The sequence below is a fragment of the Embiotoca jacksoni genome, unplaced genomic scaffold (assembly GCF_022577435.1).
Source record: "Embiotoca jacksoni isolate LCO1_2020_lvr unplaced genomic scaffold, fEmbJac1.0.p SCAF_8, whole genome shotgun sequence".
Taxonomy (NCBI): Eukaryota; Metazoa; Chordata; class Actinopteri; family Embiotocidae; genus Embiotoca; species Embiotoca jacksoni.
In genome coordinates, this window is record NW_027185436.1 from 15,358,632 (window position 1) to 15,380,980 (window position 22,349).

Below are 22,349 nucleotides of genomic sequence, written 5' to 3' on the forward strand. Positions count from 1 at the left end.
GGAACCTTTGGCAATGAGCCTTGATGAGACAGCCAGCCGGCCATCCAGCCAGGTTTTCATTAGATGAATGCTGTGTGGGACTCGAGCCAGATAAGATGGGCGCCAACATACTGGAGCCAACCAATATAGTTATAGCAAGGTGCTCTTTATTTCACTTCCTCTACGTCACTGTCTGTCTTTGTGGAAGTCACTGTCTGTGTCTCCATCTCTCTCTGTATGGGTAAGGCTAGCCTGAACAGCTTCCATGCCCTTTGCAAATCAACACACCCAGAGCAGTGATTTCCATAAAGATGTCTTTGCCCAGCTTTGCTTAAGAATAGGTCGACTGAAATAGGTAGCTTAGTGGTAAATGTCAGAGAAAGATCCAAGAGGAAGGGAGACTTGGAGCGGAATAGAATGAGAGGGCAGAGTAAAAACGAGAAAATGTGCATGGTGTGCAAAACTTTGAACAACTCGCATGTTTGCGGTTAAATTATTGCTGTTGACATAACCAGAATTTGCAACACACTTGCAGTCAAAAAATAATAACATTGAACTGTTTTAATATCTTTTTACTACACAAAGTACTCCCTCCTGTCTACATTACATAATTAGCCGGGCAGTCACAGGTTCAGTTTTTGTAAGAGCCCATGTCTGTACCTTAACAAGTCTCATTACAGCTTGAGTGTGGGACTTCTACATATAAAAGCCCTTGTCAAATACGTTTACTGATTAAGCCTATCACTGCCAGATATATATCAGTGTATTTTACAGTATTTGTGGTTTTTAAATCTGGTGTCTGGTGAGACATTCTCGCGCTGGTGGACCAGTAGTGATGAGTTTTACGTCACCCAACAACGATTCTTTTACCAGAGGGGGAAGAACAGTAAGCTCTACTGGGCTGGGGGAGATGGGGGGGGGGTTCTAGATGCCAAATGCCATCGCCATCAATCTCGACAGTGTTTATGTAATTACTCTCACTGCCAGTAGGGGTCGACAAAACAATCTGCCATTCCTGTTTAAAAAAAACAACAAGATGTAGTATATCAGAATTACATATTTCTCTATCTGTTACAGTGAATATCATATTATATTGTAAATTTTTAAACCAAGCATCTCAAAGACATAAAGAATATTGAGATCCTTGTGGAAACATAATTTCAAGAATTTCTGATGTGCATGCTTGTGCATGAGCAAAGGTCAGTGGACAGTGGCAGCTGTGTTGCTTCAGGACCAGACTTTTTACTGTGGGTCAATATTTTGCCCCCAGACCATGTAGGATGCCCTGGATTCCCACAGATAATAATAGCCGCAGAGAGATGTGTTGAAGAGTACAGCTGTGGCACGACTTCTCCCCTCCGCCTGGTGACAACATGTCATTTAAAATGACACCCTGACACTCTGCACCATTCTGCTTTTTTACACAGGAATTATTTTGAATGAACTGAACATCATGTTATTTACAGTAGATTCGTGTGTGACAAAAAGTGATGTCAACTGGCATCACAATACAGAAGTAAATGTATTTATTCTTGTTTTCTATTTGCCAGAAATGCGGCGATGGAAAAAATAGACAAATAATGTTAGTGATATTTAATGACCTTGATTGACCATGCTTAGGTAATTCTGCAAGGACATGAAAAAAAAAAGGTGTCACCTAAAGGTAATTTTTGACTGCTTATTAGGCTCTAGTCAAATATTTCTCTGTTGCGTTCACCCTATTTTGGATTCCTGCATTCCTTTGCTGGGCCTCTTGTCCTGAGTCAGTGTTTAGCTTGTCAAAAACATGACCTCAAGAACTCAGTGACCCACACCCATTAGGTTTGTACCTTTGTTTGTTCTTTGTATGTGTGTTCACACATGAATGTTCCCGTGAACAGTACATGCAGAGATCGCCCAGACATTTACTGTATATGTGTGTCGATGGATTCTTCAATGCGCACAGGTGTTAGGAGCACTTTGACTTTCTGTGTCATGTGAGTGGGCCCATTTGTGTGTATCTGTGTATTTATATATTGCATGGCAAATCCTCTCACTGATTGTTTTAACTTCTGAGAGCCTGTGCGTGTATGTGTGTGCATGCGCGATGCGACAGATAGCTGATATTTATCGGGGCGTTAAGCTGATTAGTGTGAACTGTGGCCAGGTTCATTTGCATACGTTTCTTATCTCATTAGATTGGTATCAGCCTCTGTCACCATGCAAGGCCTCGACCGGGATGTCTTCGTACCTCGCTCTGTGAGCACACACACAAGCACACAGTCACCCTCGATGCCCCTGGCAAACAGCAACGCTAATGTGTAACACCAGCCAAAAAGTGCATGCTCCTCATCTCCTCTTGTCACCAGCACTACTACACTGCTGTCACGGCAACACATCACATCTTCTCCTCGGGCTCTCTGTGTCCCTGGTCTTATCAAGGTCATTAACTCCCATCTCTTACTCCCATCTCTAAACTGTCAACCCTGCTCATCTGATGTTTTTCCTCTTTCTCCCGTGTTTATCTTTAATTCGTTTTTGTCGCTGAAATAAAATGTAGTATCTGTGTGTATGTAGAGACATCTCTGTGTTATGTAATTCCAGTGTGTGTCCAACTACATCGGCATCAATTTTGTGATTGTTTGTTTTTGTGGTAGTCTACTGTCTACTGTTAATTTTGTGTAATTTCACTTGACTTATTTCCTTGTGTTTTGGAAGACAGACAACTTAATGTTAATCCAAAAAAACTCCACGGTCATTTCTAAAAAAAAATTTTTTTTTAAATAAACGAACACAATGGACATTTGAAAATGTAAATATCAAAAAGTCTCAAAAGGCCCTGGGTTGTTATTATTATTACATGCACTCTTGACATGTTTATTGAGAGATAAAACAACATATCTGTTTGCCATAAAGCAAAACTTTAATTTATCTCCCTCTGACATGAAATAGACTAACACTGCAACTATGGTTTGTGAGAGGAAAAGTTTCATAGCTCATGTTACAGTGGCAGCCTTGTTATTTTGTCTGTTTTCCCGAATGATCTGAAGAAAGTGTGAGAGCCACTTACACTCGCACTTACACTTGTGTGTGTTTCCTTAGGCGATGCTGATGTTTAAAGATGCTTCTCACTCTGCTACGAGATAACATTTTATTTACTATCATGCCTTCCTTACCAAGGACAGCATTAACACTTTGTTTTATGAGTTCTGTCACTGCTGCCACGCCTGTGGACAAACCAATACATTGTTCTCATTTATCTATAAACTGCTTGCCTGCCTTGAGTGCTTGTTTCAGCACTGTTCAGTCATCTCCTGTATATATTTCCATTGTCAGGCCAGGCCATGGATGCTGTTGGAGATTTACTGTATATCATTGCCTCAATAGCCAGTGAAGACATAGAGGTCTTATTAATTTTTTGTTCGAGCCAGATGTTGCACTGTGCTGAGGTTAGCATATGTCCTATAAATATGTTGGTTTCAGAGCAAACAAGCCGAGACCGAAGCTGTCTGAAAGTACAATAAAACTGTCATTAGTGGAAGGAGACCTTAGCTGTTCTAGGGGTCTTAGCATTAGCAACTGATACAAAAGCGATAGAAAATCATCTTTGCTCAGTTAAAGAATACAAAGCAGTACAGCTTTAAAAATCGTTGGTGAAAGGTTTAGGCATGTACAATTTGAGAAGAGGAAAAAAAGAACACGAGATAAGATTATAAGCAGCTGAATAGTTAATTGGCTTAGAGCAACTTTCTCAGTATCCTTAGTATTCCTCTTTTCTCTTCCCAAGTGTTGCTAATCAGTTTCATGTCATTATTTGCACCCAGACTTTATGTGAACAGTGAAGTAGGCATCGATTTTAGCATGCAATCACAAAATTTGTTTTGTCTGAACATTAGAATTTGTCTGCGAACAGAACTTGTGTTGTCAGATGTAATTTGAAAGTTTTGATTTACTTTAAACAACGTAAGAATCACAAACCTGCGCTTGACCCTGTGATAGTTGAAGTGCGCTGGGGTCTCCTACTCTTCACTGAGCTGGAGCCAAACAAACCAAAAACACAACACTGTGTAAGGTCAGTGCTGTGTGAGACATTACTGAAAAGAACATAGTGTTAGACCATAAAACTTGAAATGGTGTCACAGTGCTGGTGGGAAAGAGGTTCAATGTGCAACATATGAACCATGTCTTTGCAACATCATGAATTTGGATTTGGCACATGTCAAGTGTCATCTCCTCTGCACTGTGCAATACATAACTGAACAGCTTTGAAAATGTAATTTTCATTGTATGTTAAGTGTGGTTTTAAGCCTACGACACTGTGATGTGCCATATTTTCATATGATATGTTCATGTTTTACAGTAATATTAGAAAGGTGGGTGTTGAGGGAGTTGTGGCTGGAAGTTGGAAAGTTTTGTTGTCATAATATTCTCTTCACCATTGTATTTCTAACTGCTTTCCTATTCCTGAAATAATGCAGTGGAGAGGGTATGAGGCCCAAGTGTAGGAGTTACAGTACGCGTGTAGTTACAAAGTATTGATGTAGCACCTAATGCCAAGCAGCCAGCCTGTTTTGATATCAATTTTTGCTGTTACTTTACACGACAGTATGTGAGTCACTTTTTCAACTTCATTTTATACAGTTCTACAAAATACCCACAAGGAGTTGAATCAGTCAGTCATGACAGTTACTTCAGATATGGTTCAAGTTTATCCTTGACCTCCCCTAAGTTAAAAGGGGTGCCCAGATTTTGACACAAGAAAGTCCCACAGTTTACCTCTAACTGATTTATTTTTCATCTTTAGCGATGAAAGGGGTACATGTACATGCCTTCGGGTTAACTGTTAGTTAGATTTAGTGGGGAAAAGAGAGCTACCGAGACAGCCCCTCACATCTCTGTTCCCTTCAAGAGGCTAATGCTTTATTTATAACACTTGCACCCCCTAGGTGCACACCTCAGGTCCCTGCACAGCCCCTTCTCTTCCCCACAGGTATACGCTGCGCCTCTGCCTCGCACTGTGCTACCTAGCGCACCTTCACATGCCTTTCCTTTCAACATCCCACTCCTGCGGCTGCTTAAGAGGAGGAAGTTGGGGAGAGAGATACAAAGACTCCGCGTGACGCACATACAATCTGCAGACTGAAGCGGTTTCACAGCCATGGTCTCCGATGTCTCACTGCAGTTCTCTCGTGTGTTAGAGAGAAAGAACTGAATCCCCTATCCTCTAGCCCTGCTCACTCCCGCCGAGCTGAAGAAACGCCACAGAGGAGACAGAGACAGCGCAAGATGGAGAAAAAGAAATGTGGAGGAACACTAAAGGAATGGAGAAGTAGAATCGGAGGGGAGGTGAATGGAGAAGACAAAGAGGTGATGTTGGGGAGGGGGTATGAGGAGAAAAGAGAGATTGAAGAAAGCATGATAAAGAGGGAAAGAAATAGTGTCTCGCTCTTTTTAAACTTGGAGATGCTCAATCCCTTCTTCTCACTTCAACCTGCATTTCTGGGTCACTAGAGACATTTAAACTGCACTTATAATTAACAGCTATTTTTAAACAGGGAGGGAGAAGTGGAGCGGTGGCGAGGTACAAAAGCATTAAAATTGCCCCAGATTCGCTATTGAATAGGACACATCAAGGCAATATGCTGGCAGATCAAAGTGAGCGAGGAGAAAGGAGACAGGGCCGATCAGTGGGGATAAATTGTTCCCTTTATAATGGCATAAGAATAGACCTCTTTGCAGCTGAAACAATTTAATAACTGCATTCATTACCTCTGTCCAGCCTGTCTGTCTGTCTGTCTGCTGCACAATATGTAACCGCTTTCTCCATGCACTACCTCTCTTTGTCTCTCTTTCCTTCTTCCTCTTTGTGTTCCAAACTTATCACCTCATTCCTTTTATTTCTTTACATCCCTCAGTCCTGGTTTTCTCTCCTCCTTCCGCTCCCCATCCTCCACCACATCTCCACCTTTCCTCCAGCCTCTGCCCCTGCCGTCTTGCCTCTTTCCCCCTGTATGTTCCCGCAGTAGCTACAGCAGCAGAGTTTCCACTGAGCCGATGTGCTGCAGGCCCCACAATGAAGATGTGCAATGTCTGACACTCTTGGAATGAGAGCCCTAATAGAAGGGGAAGCGGTTATCACAGAGCTCCCCCAGGACCAGCCTCTGTGTGCCTGACGCTAATTATGGCGCATGCAAATGAATGTGCAGCATTAAAATCAGGAGGAGCATGCCTGCCTGCCTGACTCTGTGTGTAGAGAGGGTGCATGTCAGTGTGTGCGTGTGGCTGTGTTTTGTGTGAGTGGTGGCGTGTCTGTGTGCATGTGTTTGTGTGTGTGTTCACAGACCATGTGCTCACAAATAAGCTCACATACTCTTGCATATGCACACTGAGTGTGGGAGCTTGTTTGGATACGTAAAGGAGTGTGTGCATGTTTTCTTGTCTGTGCACAGCACGAACAACCCCCCGGGCCAAATACCCCTTTTACCTTTTCACACCTGCAAGCGTCCAGATACTTAGACCGATTCATTCTTTATTGTTTTATTCATTAGTATAGACTCAAGGAGTAGGCCATGCATCAAGGATTAGGATGAAGAAACAGGCAATAACACAAGCCGTCTCCCCCTCTCTCTGTCTCTCATGCACAAATGTGAGGCTGAGCGCAGAGGATCTCACAGGAGGATTCCTATAAATACATCTCCCTCACATTCACGAGCAACCTCTCCAAGAGGGCGTCTTTATTAAAACCATTTTGTCTTCCCTTTGTGCCCTTTGTATGCTAGTGCGTGTGTGTGTGTGTGTGTGTGTGTGTGTGTGTGTGTGTGTGTGTGTGTGTGTGTGTGTGTGTGTGCACACGTGTGTTTGCCCGTGTGTTTTTGCATTTGTGTGTGCACACATTGCCTATATGTGTTTATGAGTGTGTTAATACATGTGCTCATTGTGCTTGTGCGTGTTTATTTGTGAGAGTTTCTACACTTGTAATTGTATTTTCTTATTTGAGTATGTTTTTGCACTGGCACCTTTATGTGACAACCTCTGTCGGTTTTCCTATTGTGTGTGTGTGTGTGTGTGTGTGTGTGTGTGTGTGTGTGTGTGTGTGTGTGTGTGTGTGTGTGTGTGTGTGTGTAGAGTCTATATGTTGGCCATCTTATCTCCCCATTAGCCTCTTGTGCCCTGACCAGTATTCCCTCTCTCCCCTTCCTGCTTTCTTTAATGGGTAATTTAGCCATGCTCGCCTGACATCTAGCCTATTCCTTGTTTAGTTGCCATGGCTACGCAGGCCTATGGATTGCTCCCTTGCTCCCTTGGCCTTGCTGTGGTTGCTATAGATGTCTCAACTATTGGAGGGCAGAACTGCTAAACACAGAGTGCACACATACTTTCACACACACGCAGTGTAGACAACACAGATAAACAATCAAGCACTTTGCAGTGAATATAGATTAATCTTTTTACAGAACAGAATCTCTGACTTCGGTAAGCGATGAAATTGACAGCAGTCACTAGGGTGACAGTGAGGGTGTTTTGATGACAGGTTAACAACAAAATAATTGCAGTTTATGTCTTTTTGTGTGTTTCTTTTAAAACATAATCAGTGCGTTACACTGTTCAATGTATAATAAGTTTTAGCTGTGAATAACATGCCTTCCAAGGTCAACCACAATGTACTGATCCAAGCATAATTCAATTTCATTTATATAGCGCCAAATCACAACATAAAGTAAGTCATGTCGGGAACGTTTTCATAGTGACACCTTCCAGCATGATGTAGAGAAAGCTATTTCCACACAAGCAAGTATTAACAACAGTGGGGAGAAAACACAACAGGCTCAAAGGTGTTCGGCCATCTGCTTGATCAGTTGGAGTGAGGGGAGAGCAGAGAGAGAAAAGAACAGCATAGAGAGACAAAGATTAATGGTTTCTTTTGATTTTGCTTCCGTGTCATCTAAGGTAAAAAACTAAAATTCTTTGTGAAATATAAAACTTTTTACGTATTTGAAAAGTTGATACTCCTCTGCCTAACAGGAAACTTCTTACTTTGTCATCAGTTTTGTGAGGTCATTGTGGTAGTAACAGTGGCATATGCCAGAGCCGATTTCTGTAAAAGTTACACAACAGTAGCACATGGAAGAATGAGGGTTGCAGGCGGGCAGGAACAGAAAAAAAAAAAAAAAAAAAAAAAGCAGTGCTGGATTTGGTCTCTCTTCCTCATGTATTTTGCAGGACTTGCAAGTTGGAGGTGGAGGGTTACAGCAAAGGGCTTCAGGGTCAAAACAAACAAACATACTTGACGTTTTCATGCTTTTGCAGAAGATCTTGTCTTTGAAGTTTTCACTATCGAGAGCTAAGGAGAAAGGGGGAGGCATACGGGTATAGAGAGAGTTAGGATAGGGAAGCAGCAAGGGAAGGAGAACAAGTTACAGAAGTGTGAAGCCCTTGAGTTGAAACTGCGCCTGCCTGGGCCTACAGAGAGCAGATGACAGTAGCTTTGGTTTCTTTTGCGGAGCTCACAGTACTTTTGCCTTACATAACCCCTCCCATTGTGCTTTTTCAATTATTTGGGGAGAAATCTTAAGTATGCACTTTAAAATTTAATGCTTTCATGTGTTCCGAAGTAGGGGGAAAAGAGGGGGCGCATCACAGATCATACATAAAGGAGACGGCTCTGACAAGTTTTCAGAATATCGACAATTATAATATTCTATACGGTATATCAGCTGAGTTTAACAATGTGCAGAAGTGTTTTGGGAAAGAGAGAGAGAGAAGATAGACACTTAGAGAGACATATAGCAGTGTAAGAGCAGATGCAAGCAGTGCAAACTCAGACATTCTTATTTTTTACCCTTCCCCCACCGCAGATTCCCCCTAAGGTGCCCCTTACTCCCCTTTTCCCCTCCTTCTGCTTCTCCATGAGGTTAAAGCGCACCTTCCCACTAAAGGGCTCCGGGGTCACGCATCTGCATGTGAAATGTGAACCCGCTGACATTCCAGGGCAGCCCTAAGCCGTGCAGTCCTTTTGTTCACTAGGGTGCCAGTGTCAGGCCTAACAAGCCCTGCGAAGGTCTCTGTGAGAGGAGAGAGAAAGACAAGGAGAGAGATTGGTTTGTTATTGATGCCCTCTGCAACCGTCCATTGTCACAAGCGCCAAAGAAAAAAGGAAAAGTTATGGTTCTTAAAATGATGATAAAAAGACTTTCTTTCTAGACAGCCTCTAAACTTATTGTTAAGGAGTTGGATGTAACACAAAATGATGCTGCTTTGGGTATGTTCAAATGATAGTTGTGGAGGGTGAGGGGGCCTATATATGAAAAAAGGTCAAGGCTACCATGGAAAAAAAACGGCAAGGTTTCCTTGACAACAGTGCAGACGTTAGTGGCCGCAAGACCTGTGTTGGCGCCAGAATTGATTGTATTCAAAATATGGTCAAAAACAAGTTGACTAAACGTACTGTCTGGAGTGTTGTTTCCATCCTGGTCATTCCCAGCATCTTTGAATCCTCAGAACTTGACTAAACTTGATATGTTTAAACCAACAGCAAGCTGTCAGGCAGACTTCGGTGGACATGCACACCCTTTTAAATCAGGCAGCACACAGAGGTGCAGGGCTGGGGTTCTTTCAGCCTGTGAATTGAGTTCTGAGGCACAAAGGGCAGCTATTCACCAGGCAGTGATGGACTTCACACAAGCTTTTATGTCCTCACTGGCAAGCAGAGGGAGAGAGGGAGAAAGAAAAAAGTTGTGAGAACTACATGAAATAGAAAACAGGGAGATTGCTCAGAGAGCAGCAGTATGGATTGATGAACTTCTTTTTTTTTTTTTAGAAGTATTAGTTAAGTTGATCGGTGTGACCACAGTAACTCCTTGACATGCTTCTATTGCTCCATGGATAATAGTATTTTTAAATTCATTATAGCAATGGCTAAAAATTAACATTCATAACAATGGTTCAGACAAGAGAAAAACAAGCTAAATAATCAGCGTCAACAGGTGTTAGTGTGTCAAACAAATACATAATATAAAGGCCCTGCATTGTCCCTTTACATTACCCTAAAAACTACATAAAAATCAATTTCTAAACATTATACATTTAAAAATATTATCTCAGAGAATTATCAAAATCAGATGCATTTTCTTTTCTTTTTATGTCCTTTGACGATGTGGATTTTTTTTTAACCGCCTCAACCAGGAACACATGGATATTTTTATACAAACTGTCGTTAATCATTACACAAGTTATGATAGTTTTGTAAAAGAAGTACCTGTCAGGAAATTGATAAAAATGTCACATTTGACAGTAAAACTGAGCAGAGCGTGTGCACCTGATATTGCCATCTTAAATCAGATTTATTTGAACTCGGGTCTCTTTTGTGATGGATTGGAAATCAAGACCGATGAAGTACCAAGAGATGTGTCCTGCTGTGTGTGTGTATTTACATGTAATCACTTAATTTTCTTAAGAAGGTCACCAAACTTCAAACCACGTACTCACTGACACATATGACACCACACAAACATGCATACCCTTTTTTCGTGATACATTTTTACTTACTCAAACATATTGTAAATTGGGCCTTACACTCCCATCCCACGTCCCTTCCCCTGGGGAGCCCAGCGCAGTGTGAGTGATTCAGTTAGCGTTACTACATTAGAGCTGTCCATCCATCCGGTCTGCTTTTCCAAACACATCCATCCCAGTCCTAGTTAAAACACTGGGGGATCTCCTCCACTCCACCTCCACCCCCCCAAAGTCTTTTATGATGTCCATAAAATGGAAGAGTGCAGCTTTACTTGAACTAATAATATCTGAGCTTACAGGGCTGTGATTGATGATCTTTAAAGCCAGCCCGATCGGTCTCATCTTTCTTCAGATTTTTATCACTGACTTGTTTGCAGTCATGTGCAATCACAAGCACCGGGAGAGGTAACAAGTGCTTGATGTATGATGCTTGAGCCACTTTTGTCAGCTGCGCATTTCCCTTCTCTCCCTTCGCTTTTGTTATTTTTCTTCTCTTTCTTTTCTATTTTAACCCCAGGCTTCTATTTGTTGCCTCTCTTGAATTGTTGGTTTACTGTGTTCCCTTTCTGTCTGTCTCTCTGTCTGTCTCTCTCTCTCTGTCTTGTCTGTCTTTCCCTCTCTTTCTTTCTTTTTTCAGATGGTGGGAATGTCTTCTCCTGGGGGATGGGGCAAGAGGTGAGCTAAACATTTTTCCACTTTTGGTCCTGCCCGGAGAGGCACACTTAGAACTGGACTCCAGGCTTCTTTCATAGCTCCCTCTCGCTTTCACTGTTTGTCTGTCTTTCACACAAACCGCTTCCATTTTTTTTTTTTTTAGACATTTTTTTAGTTCAGAGTGAAGATTAAAAGGTTTTGGAGGAAGATCTCTGTCCAAGCCCTCCCTTTTAGTACTTAATATCTTTTATGGTGTGCCAAGAATGCACATCTTTTTAAATTCTATAAATCACCTTTATGGGATCTGCTGTTTGTCCAGTTCAACTCCTCTGCTTCACATGGACAGGGCAGGAAATCCTCTCAGTGGAATCTCTTGTTGTTTATGTATGTGCATGCCCCTTTGAATGTGCATAGCCAAAAGTATGTGCGTGTGTGCATGTGTGTTAGTTGGCCCTGTCCTGTCTCTCCTCTTCTGCTAGATGAAGAATACCACCTGTCACTGAGGATTGTTCTGGCCTTTCATTTAAGACGTTCTTTAAAGAGCTGCATCATTACACAGCCTTCAGACAGAGCCCAGAGAGTGTAAAACCTAGGCCCACCTCAATCCCTCTGTTCTCATCTCCCTCTGATTCTTTTCCTCTTGGCTTTGGTGTTTATCTGTGAGGTCCTTTGAAACCAGTGCCAAAATGTGATCACTTTTACAATGTGACAGGATGACACTTTGCCAGGACAGTGAAACAAACATTCAGGTGAAGGTTAGAGAGACAGGGGGACCAATGAAAATGTTAGACATCCGTTGTTATGAGCTTTGACGTGGCCTTGACTTCCACATTACACTCTTACATTGCAGGATGACTCTGAGTCTAACTGGACTCATTTGGATTTTATAGGCGTCCTCACATCTTTATAACTTTTAAGTTAGTCTCTGCAAGGGCACTGTCTTTTTTTCTCTCTGCTCATATTCTTCTTTCTCCCATTTCATCTCCTTCCTCACTCTTCCACAATTCTTGTTCCTCTCTTTTCCCACCATTTTTTTCCTCTTACTCTTCCTCCATCTCTCCTATCTTCCTTCCCCTCTCTCTCTCTTCTGTCTTGGAGCCATTCTAATGATTGATTGTTTCTCTGTGCAGTCTGACAGGATGTAGCACACCCTCGGCCCCAGGGGCCCCCAACAGACTGCACCACCTGATTAAGACTCCCCCTGTAATCAGCCGCACAGTGCCACACCGAAACCACTCCCGTCAACACGTTAAAAAATAAGAAAGGTTCCACCTCCTGAAAGATAACACTGTTTTTGTGCGCGAGACGAAGTGAGATGAGGGGACATCTTGAACCTTTTTTTTTTTTTTTAACCAAGCTAATACCTTCCTCTCTCTAGGGCTTAGAAGCTCTTATGTATCAGTAGCTGCAGAATAAGTAAGAAAACAAAAGGTCTTAAACTTAATAAAGTTCTCCATTCCCTTACCAAGGTAACCCAGGCAGCTCTAACCCTATTACAGCTGGTAATAGTATTACAGATAGAAATCTTATTGTTTTCTTCGTATTGAGACTAAAAGACAGACAGCCTGCGTTGTATCACATGATTGAGGTGAGAAGGAATTTGAATGATGTCAGAGGGCATGTGCCACAGCCAGAATTAATATGGTAACACCATAACGGAGGTAGTAAACATGTGTCAAGGCAAGCAGGAGAACTAAAATTGATGAGATATTTTGTGGAGGAAAGAATAGCTTTTACATTTGGCTTTTTATTTTTATTTTTATCTAATAAATAACAAAATAATGCCAAATGCACATATCTAAAGAGTTGCCACTATTACATCATATTATGGGTTATTGAATATATCGGAAGCTGTGGCTCAGATGGTGGAGTTTGTCCAATAATTGCAGGGTTAACGGTTCAATCCACGGCTCTTCCTGTCCACATGCACGGCATGGGCAAAACACTTAACTACAAGATCTTCCCAATGGCAGGCAATTCAAAAACATGTAGAGCAATAATACAAAGACAATCGAATATTGGTATTACCCTAAGTAATAGCAAGGAAAGAGAACTACTCTCACATACAAAGCAGATGATGGTCGTACAGAGATGAGCTAATGATTGCAGAATATCTACATTACCAATCAAATGAAACAAAATAAAAATGCAGAATACAGTGAACCCTCGCTATAACGCGGTTCATCTTTCACGGTCTCGCTGCTTCACGGATTTGCATCGTGCATTGTGTTCTGCATTCTGATTGGCTAAACAGTCTCTCCGCTTCTTCTCTACCTGTTTGTCAATAACGTTGCGGTTTAATATGTACACGTACGTAAAACAGCTTGCCAAATTTAAGTTTGCAAATTCTCTTGCAATTTCAAGTTTCTCTAAAACCCATAATGTCGACAAAACGTTCTGCACCGACAAAGGCACTTGCGGTCGGGCCCAAAAGGCAGAGGAAGATGCTAACTATCGCAGAAAAAGTTAAACTTCTGGACATGTTAAATGAAGGTAGAAGCTATGCGGCTGTAGGTCGCTTCAGTTCGTATTGATGATTAAAATTATTATTTTACAGTACAGTAGTTATTTGTAAAAAAAAACATTTATACAGTACTTTTATTTGTTAAACAAATGCTTGGGCCTGTAAAAAGGTTTTGTTCTTTGGTTTCAATGTATTATGGAGTATTTCATTGTATAATAATTGTAAAAAAAATAAAGGTTACTACTTCACGGATTTCGCCTATCACGGTTTCTATTTGGAACGTAACCCCCGCGAAAAACGAGGGTTCACTGTACAACAAATCATTGCAAATAGAAATCTGCTATTATTCGCCAGATTGTTTGACTCAAACAAACGTACCTGAAACAAAACAAGATAATGTTAAAATTTAAAACCAAGCATGGCCTGACATGCAACCGTTTAACACCATCTCAGAGTGACAAGAACAGATTACATCAAGCTTGCCCCTGATGTTGCTTTTTACACTGGCCAGTTGTTATAACATAGGTACTTAAAACTTGTACTATGTGTTTATGTAGGTGTAAGATATTGCTTTGGATCAGTGTGGCTATTTTGCCTGTCAATTACAATCCTGTCTATAAAGTAATGATGACAGTGACTCATCAGGCATGGTAAATAATAAAGGAGCCGGCCTGATGGTGGTGAAAACCCCAGGCCTGGTTCCAACACAGTTCAGGCCTCATCGAACCCTGGGCCTGTTCCAAATTGATGCTGATATGGTTTGGGATGCAGCGGCTAAATTAGCGTTATCCGTACTATGGATCCACAGGTTCTCCTCTGTGTAAAAGAAAAGAACACTCAGAATAAAATGTCTGTGTTTGTGCATGTGTGAAAGGGACCGTGCATGAATATGTTTGTGTATTAGTGTGTATTTATGCATACTCATTCTCTCGTATGTTTACACTGTGTAAGCATCTTTGCCTGTGGGTGTGTTTAGTATTTTCACCATGCTCACATTTATATCTGTCTATGTTTTGCCTTTCCCTTCCTGCTGATGCCATCAGTATACACATTGTGACTGATGACAGTCGTTGCCGCAGTCTGATGCTTTGCTGCTTAATGTCCTTTTTGTTTATTAATTAACTGCAGGACATATATGCTGAGAGACACCTATTGATTCTACTGCTGCATTAATTGATTTTGTGCTTCACTAATCATATTGTTGCTGTAAAATCATTACTAGGCCTCCGTGTTGTCTTTGTGGTGGAGCATTGTGTGTTGATATACTGTGTTGTCCTTAGTTTTGTGGGTGAAGTGTTGAGTGTGATTATCATTTTTTAATGGATATATTTAAATTTTTATTTTATGATAGAGAATTGAAGGGGAAGTCCTGACAATCAAAACCCAATGCCACAGGAATAGTTAGTTGTATACATTTTATATAAAACATACTGGAAATAAGAAATGCCACAGATGTTAGAAATGATCAACCAACCAATCATAAAATAAACAATATGTTCTCATACAAACAGTATCAGTAGAGGTTATCCCTCAGCAACCCACTTCTTTTCCTTCATACCATATTCTGTACATATACTGTATGTCATTTACCTAAACAGTTTTCAAAACGATTGTACTCATTAAGTCTAAACAAGTCAGAAACAATTTTGTTCTGTTGCATTCTGATAAATTTGTTCATCTAATATGCTGCCAGTTATGACTACATTCAAACCCACAGATCTGAACCAAATTCTCAAAAATATGTTGTTGTTGTTTTTTTAAAATGGCACGTCCTCCAGTTGGTCTTTTTAGTTTAATTGTTTAAGTCGAAGAAGCAAGTAAAGTTAAACACAAAAAGTCCGGTCTTTTGATTGTGTCAGGTCCAAACACATGTACATGTTTGGACACACAAGAACTTAAGATGCACAGATGAATGGAAAACAAAAAGCACACCTGGATTGTATTGCAGAAAGTTGGCAGCAGAATCTGACAGCTATGAAAAGGTGAGAGTGTTCTCTGATATGAAACACGACTCTTCTATCATTGAAACAAACAGATTGTAGTGTTTGTGTATATCTCACTGCCAAAGGTTCCCTAGTGAGTCTGACCGGGGGTTACAGTGTAACCAAAGCGTCTGTCTCCTGCTCACCAGCCAGATCAGCCGGTTAAGCTTGACTGGGCCCAGTTGTCTTGGTTTCGTACTGACGACTGTCTGGGAAAGGTCTGTCTGGGGTTCAAGTACATTAAAGTCATCCGCTCCCCTCCCGCTGAGCCCCCAACACAGATGGCTCCAGATGCAGCTGGCACAGCATGGAGCAGCACCTGACAGTGCTCATTCACTCAGACACACAAAAATACACATATACAAGTATAAACACATGCAAATACACAAACGCACACACAAACTCAGGTATGGACACATCTGCTCACTTAGTCTACCTAAATGCAAGTCAGCTTACATACACACACACACACACACACACACACACACACACACACACACACACACACACACACACACACACACACACACACACACACACACACACATACACACACATACACAGATGATGGAAGCACCAACACTCCCACCTTGGATACTTAGATGCACACACTCACAGCAGGAACATATGCTGCCACGCATCTACAAATCCTCATAGTAGCACACATACGAATAAGCAATTAAAGACTCAAATTACTGCATGGCGCACACATACACTCAATTGTAAACCCGTACATATTGTGCTCACTTTCAAACATATGCCAGGGCTTGCCAATGTGCACAGTGCAGAAAGCCTTTATCTCTGCAGGAGCAGGGCAGCTGAGAGAAGTCAAATTGAACACAGAGAGAGATGTAAATTGAGAACAATGCACTCTGTTGTACTGTGCAAGATGCTCTTAAGGCTCTGGGTAGGATAGAAGTGGTAAATGAAACAAAGTAGACCTTTGGATGGGGAGTAAATGAGCTGTGGGCCTTTTTTAAATAATATTTCCTCCTCAGCGACATCCATTTTAACCAAGATGGATTGAACGTTAGAGTGGTACACAGCAGGTATCATCACAGGCCTTTACAGAGATGCACATTAGAGAGTTGATATACAAGTCTTCTTTAACAAACATACTGCAGCAAGCATGTTTTCATTCAGGAATGGCAGGGCAGCATGAATTAGAGAGGAAAGATAGACTAGACTTACTGGTGCCACACAAAATGGGAAAATTGTTCTTTCCCCCAAACTCAAATTCTACTTGGAATAGTTAAATAATGACACAGTCATCTATGAGCAATGAAATCATTGGGATTAAACTGTTTAATTTAATCCTGTGACTGACGCTGTACTGTTATTTTGCTCGCAGGGACAGCTTGGACTTGGAGAGAACAGGATGCACAGATCTACTCCCTGTCTGCTCAGCTATCCTCATTTAGCTGAGGTCAAACAGATACAAGCTGGGGACAGTTACAGTGCAGCTGTCACAGGTGAGCCAAGCAACAGCATGCAGTAGAAGCCTGTGGACTGGTTCTATCTGTGCTATTTTGTCCTAAAAATATTAAGTACATTTAAATAACGTTATTTAACTCAAACCTTCAAACATCTAATTCTCACTGCAAATGTCTCATTGTGATTAAAAAAAATCTTAAAAGTTGTATTTACCCTACATAATATATAAAACAACTTATTAACTTGAAACCCTTATTTTCCCAGTAGTATCCCTCACTGTGGCTTTGAGCCATGCAAATTTTTCATCTACATCATTTCATTGAGTTTTAATTAACACAACAAGGATTCAGTGTCCTCAAATGACATCACTCGGAGCACAAATTCAACCTCATTAGCTCTCTATATTTCTTAAGCCAAATGAAACTGCGCAGTACTGCACCCAGTTTCAATTTTATGTGTTCGATGATGTACATAATGAATTGATCTGTTGTTCTGCCAGCTATTCCTAAACTACCCTGCTAAGATCTCAGGCTTTCCTTGTAGCCACTTTGTTAGTGTTAGGGCTGAGAGGAGGAGGCACACCATCTCTTTACATGATCTTTCCCACTGGCCTGACTTTCTCTACTGTAATTCCTAAAAAGCCAAAACTTAGAGCCCTCTTTGCTGACTAAGTTTGAAAACACGTAGTGTCAGATATTTCCGTTTTAATCTCCCTCTGTCTTTATTCTCTAACTTGCATGATTTTCAGTAATCTGATTCATCTCCCCTCTGCTCCACAGAGTCATTGAACTGCCACAAAACTAGTTCTAATACATTTACACCATTACAAAGTGTCAGGAAACCACTTCTCCTTCAATTGCTGCTTGCCTTCTGCCAGACAGCTGAAATTAAAGTGGTTACACTACAAATGTAACATCACCCACTTAAAGAGAAAAAGGCACTATCCTTGTTTCAAGTCCAGGGCACATTTACAACCTACTGCTATATTGCAATATTCTGTTAAAAGCATTGCCTATTGTTGAAGACTATTGGCGAGTGAGGCCCTACCTGCCTAAGGTACAGTTATGTCGTTTAAGTGATCTATAAAATGTTATTATTTAAAACAAGCTCTTTATGGATTACTTACGAGACATGCTTAGCACATGATTGATCTGACCTTTCACAGACTGTCAATCTTTGGGAAAACATCAGCCTTAACCTTTTTTAGCTGGATTACTCTGCCAGCGTCTCTCCTAGTGTGTGTGTGTGTGGGTGTGGGTGTGGGTGGGTGGGTGGGTGAGTGTGTGTGTGTGCTTGCGGGCAGGCGGGCGGACGGGCGTGTTGGTGTGTCCTCCTGTGTTTTTCTGTGTATCTACATGTATGTGTTAGTAGTGTAAGCGCACGTGTGTGTGTGTGTGTGTGTGTGTGGTAAAATGCCATCTAGGAACGCCTGTCTCATATGCTTCTATAAGGTTTACTTCACTGAGATGAAAATAATACATTACTGATTGATTGATCAATCATGTATGACAGGGTATCTGCATCTGCGTTTGCGTGCGTGCCCGCGCACGCGCGCGTTTGTGTGTGTGCGTGCGCCAAGGCTACGTACAGCTTGATGCAGAATAGAGATTGATGGAGGCTTGCCGTGAGGAGGATACTCAGTTATCTCCTTGTAATTAAAATCCACCTCATAAAGATTATTGACTCCCCCACCACACAAACCAGCATGCTCTCTCGCTTGGCAGGGTTTGCAAAGCGCTTCTTAAAAAATGAAAAATAGCATATTAAGCAGCACATATTTCCCATTTATGCGGAACATTTAGATGTGGTTAAGTTATCGTAATGTGCAATAAAACCTGGATGTGAAATTTGTAATCCACTTTGGAAAATTGCTTACTATATTGCTTTAACATCCCCTGAAAGAGCTTTTGAGATGTGTGTGCCAGGTTTATTGTACGCCATAATTTTAAAGTCCTCAATGCAGGCAGTAAATATAAATTTATTAGTGGTGGGTTTAAAAAGCCAGACTGAGGTAGCGTGAGTGAGTGAGTGCATGCTTGAGTGTTTTCAGTATGCGAGTACATACAGTGTGTGCGTTTTTGATAAGTGCCAACTGAGAATGTGTTTTCTCTTCTGGGCACACAATGAGGAAAGGTGAGTGTGTGTGTTTGGCGGGATTACCATCTCTACACTACTCTATATCAACTCCCTTTTCTAAACTAAATCAAACTGACAGGATGTAATTCTCACTTCCATGTAACTGTTTCTGTATTCTTGTGTTTCTTCTGAGTTTTGAGGAAATCTGATTTGTAAGGTGCAGGAGAAAGCTAATCTGTGGTAAACTGGGGTCTGGTTCTCAGGACCGCTGCATGGAGAGAACTTCTTCTGGCACTCAGCTGTGTTATTTGAGACAACAAGCAAAAGAAAACTCCTGTAAATATGATCAGGCAGCAACATTGAGGAGCTGTTAATATACTGGTTAGGGTGAGAAACATAAGAAGAACATACCAACACATCCTAATGAGGTTGTTTTACTTCTCATAGTTGAGGTAATATGTGGCATGGTGACACTTCATGTATTACTGGTGTATCTGTCTGAACATTTGTCCTTCTCTTCCTATCTTCAGCAGGTGGAGAGCTGCTTCTCTGGGGTCAGATCCCCTGTGTTTCCCGGGTCAGTTATCACGCAGGCCTCGAAAGGCTCTGGACCCCCCAGCCTGTTCCGCTGGCAGCCCGAAATGTGCGTGTGTGAGAGACTGCACAAATTATGTTTTCAAGCTCCCCAAGTGTAAAGCAGATGAAAGCCCTGGGATTTTCTGAGTTTAGGAGTTTTAGCTTGTTATGCATAATTCTCAAAGAGTGGGTCCAGACTGAATCACACATGTCTGAGAGCTGAATCTGCACTGCTTCTTCTTGTTAAGAGCATGTATCCCCCCTGAACACACACCAGTAATGTCCAACCTGAGCATGGCTGATGGAGAAATCAAAGATTGGTGTTTATCCGGAGGCGCAACATGCCAAAATGTAAAAAAAAAAAAAAAAACTGAGACTCTCAGTTGACCTCTTGAACAAATAAAATTTCCTGAAAATTGCTCAGCTGATGTGCTTTTGATTTTCTAAAATCTAAAACTATTTGATTTCATTCAGGTGTGTGATGTTGCCTGTGGTACGTGGCATCTGATGGCTCTCACCACAAGTGAGTAACCTTTCATTCATCCTTGAATGTTTTTTTTCTCTGTGGTTAATTGTTTGTTTTTTTTAAAGGCAATGACAGTGGGTCACCAAAGGTAAACAAGTAAATTTCAGGTTTAGAGTGTCTCCTCTTTCTCCTCCACACTGGCTTCCCCTCCCCTTCTCCAAATGATGTCTTGTTCCTCCTCAAAGCCCCTCCTCACTCACTTTCTCACTCATCAAACCATAATTCACTTCAGAGGGAAGCATCATTAATGCACAGTAGGACCCAGCAGCTTGATGTGTGTTAATTATATTGTGTGTTTTACACGCTGGATGACTTTTGCTTAGTCAGTGATGAGCTCAGTCTCTGGTAATTGTTTTTTGGATGTGATGAGTTTATAAAAGACTGTCTGTGAGTGTTTATCTGGGCATGCTATGTATGTGTGCGTTCATGTATGTGTGGATGGTGAGGCTTTTGCTATGTGAGCATGAAAATTCACATTTAAATGTGCCTATGCTTGTGTAGTCAGGTGTTAAGGCTACGTGCATACATGTATACAGCATACACTGTTTTTACACATAGCCATAAAGCCAAGATTATTCTCCAGCTCTGCACATTATACGCTCCTGTGAACTTAATAATGATTAGCAAACAGTCAAAATCTCAAGATCATTCTGACACACTTAAACTGCATGCAGTTTTAAACTCCATCATTCCCACACCAAACTTTGACATGCGTGTTCAACCATGGCACTACACTCCATTACTTGCTTGCATTCTTCACAACCAATGTGATCCTTTTAGTACAGTACATCAGTCAGTGCTATAGCTAGAAATGTAGCTCAGCCTTTGGCTAATCACACTGATTGGAGGTGTCCTTTGGCTCACCTGGGGGCTTCCAATCCTATTAGGCCAACAGTCCTGAGCCTAGCATACCCAGCAGCCGCTCGTGTTTGATCACTGGTGCTTAGAGCCCACACTTGTCCTCTTACGTTGGTGTTAAGGCATGGAGGAGAGGAGCAGCAGGGTGGGGTTTGGAGGGGGGTTAAAATGTGATCTCCTTAACTCTCTAGGGGGGCAGAGGGGAGTTCGGTGCCCCACCTCCCTCACTGACACTCCTCTGCTCCTCCAACTGGAGTTGGTCTTTAAACTTCTGATGTCAGTTGAAAGGCGGAACACTGCAAGTCCTTTTCCAAGAGAAAGAGAAAGAGATGGAGGGAATGCGAGAATGGGAGATTGAAAGAGGGCAAAGCAGAGGTTGAGAGTTTCATGTCTTTGTTGTTTTCACACGTGAAAAATCTCTGTGTGAGAATGTAAGTCGTTTCGAGGTTCACTCAGATGTGTCACAACTCACATCACCCTCTTTTTCTCCCGTTTTCTTAATCTTTCTTTTTCTCACTCTGTACACCTGATCAGGCCTGTCACCTCTTTCTACCCTCTTCCTATCTGTACCACACACTTTACCTCCCCTCCATCACTCCCTCTCTTAACCTTCCTCTTGACTGCTTTTCTCTCTCACTCCATGCCCATCACTATGTCTCTCTTGTGGCTCTCTTCTTCCTCCCCACCTGCTCTTTTGCCCACTCCCCCCTTTCTTCCTCCCTGGGCCAAGAGCGCACAGGAAGAGCCATGTGTTTCCAAAGTGGACTGGATGGGAAATCGAAGCAGGGCTTCTGTGTTTATCAAGCCACAGCTCCGTCACCTTGCTCCTACTCCCGTCTGGAGGCCCCAGCAAATTGGTGACAGCAGCAACAACCCTGCAGCACACATGCCCTCTGTTTTTTGTGTGTGTATGCACACACACACACACACACACACACACACACACACACACACACACACACACACACACACACACACACACACACACACAGTCGTACACACACATAGCACAGCACCTTGGCCTGTTTAGTTTTATTGCTGGTGTCAGGTGAGGAGGTGGAGGTAGGAGTGCTGTCTAATGTTCAGCTCACACACACATATACACACACAGATAGACTCACACACAGCCATTTCCACACCTGCCGACACCTTGGCTAACGAGACCTATGAACTGCAGTGACAGAACTCGGAGACTTGTCAGAGTCCCACTCATTTAATGCCAAGACCTGGCCCCTGCTCTAACCCAACAGGGTTTCTGTATGCACACCAAGCCACAATAAGCTGCACAGTGATATACTCAACACTAGTC

General features: G+C 41.9%; 1 protein-coding gene across 1 annotated transcript in view; it reads left to right on the forward strand.

Moving 5' to 3' along the window:
• Positions 1-22,349, forward strand: part of LOC138191988 (uncharacterized) — a 220,678-nt gene that overhangs the window by 190,549 nt on the left and 7,780 nt on the right. Inside the window, exons 4-7 of the mRNA XM_069139111.1 lie at positions 11,108-11,145; positions 16,922-17,042; positions 19,611-19,723; positions 20,131-20,179. Coding sequence (XP_068995212.1) covers positions 11,108-11,145; positions 16,922-17,042; positions 19,611-19,723; positions 20,131-20,179 — 321 coding nt within the window. The remainder of the gene's footprint in view (positions 1-11,107; positions 11,146-16,921; positions 17,043-19,610; positions 19,724-20,130; positions 20,180-22,349) is intronic.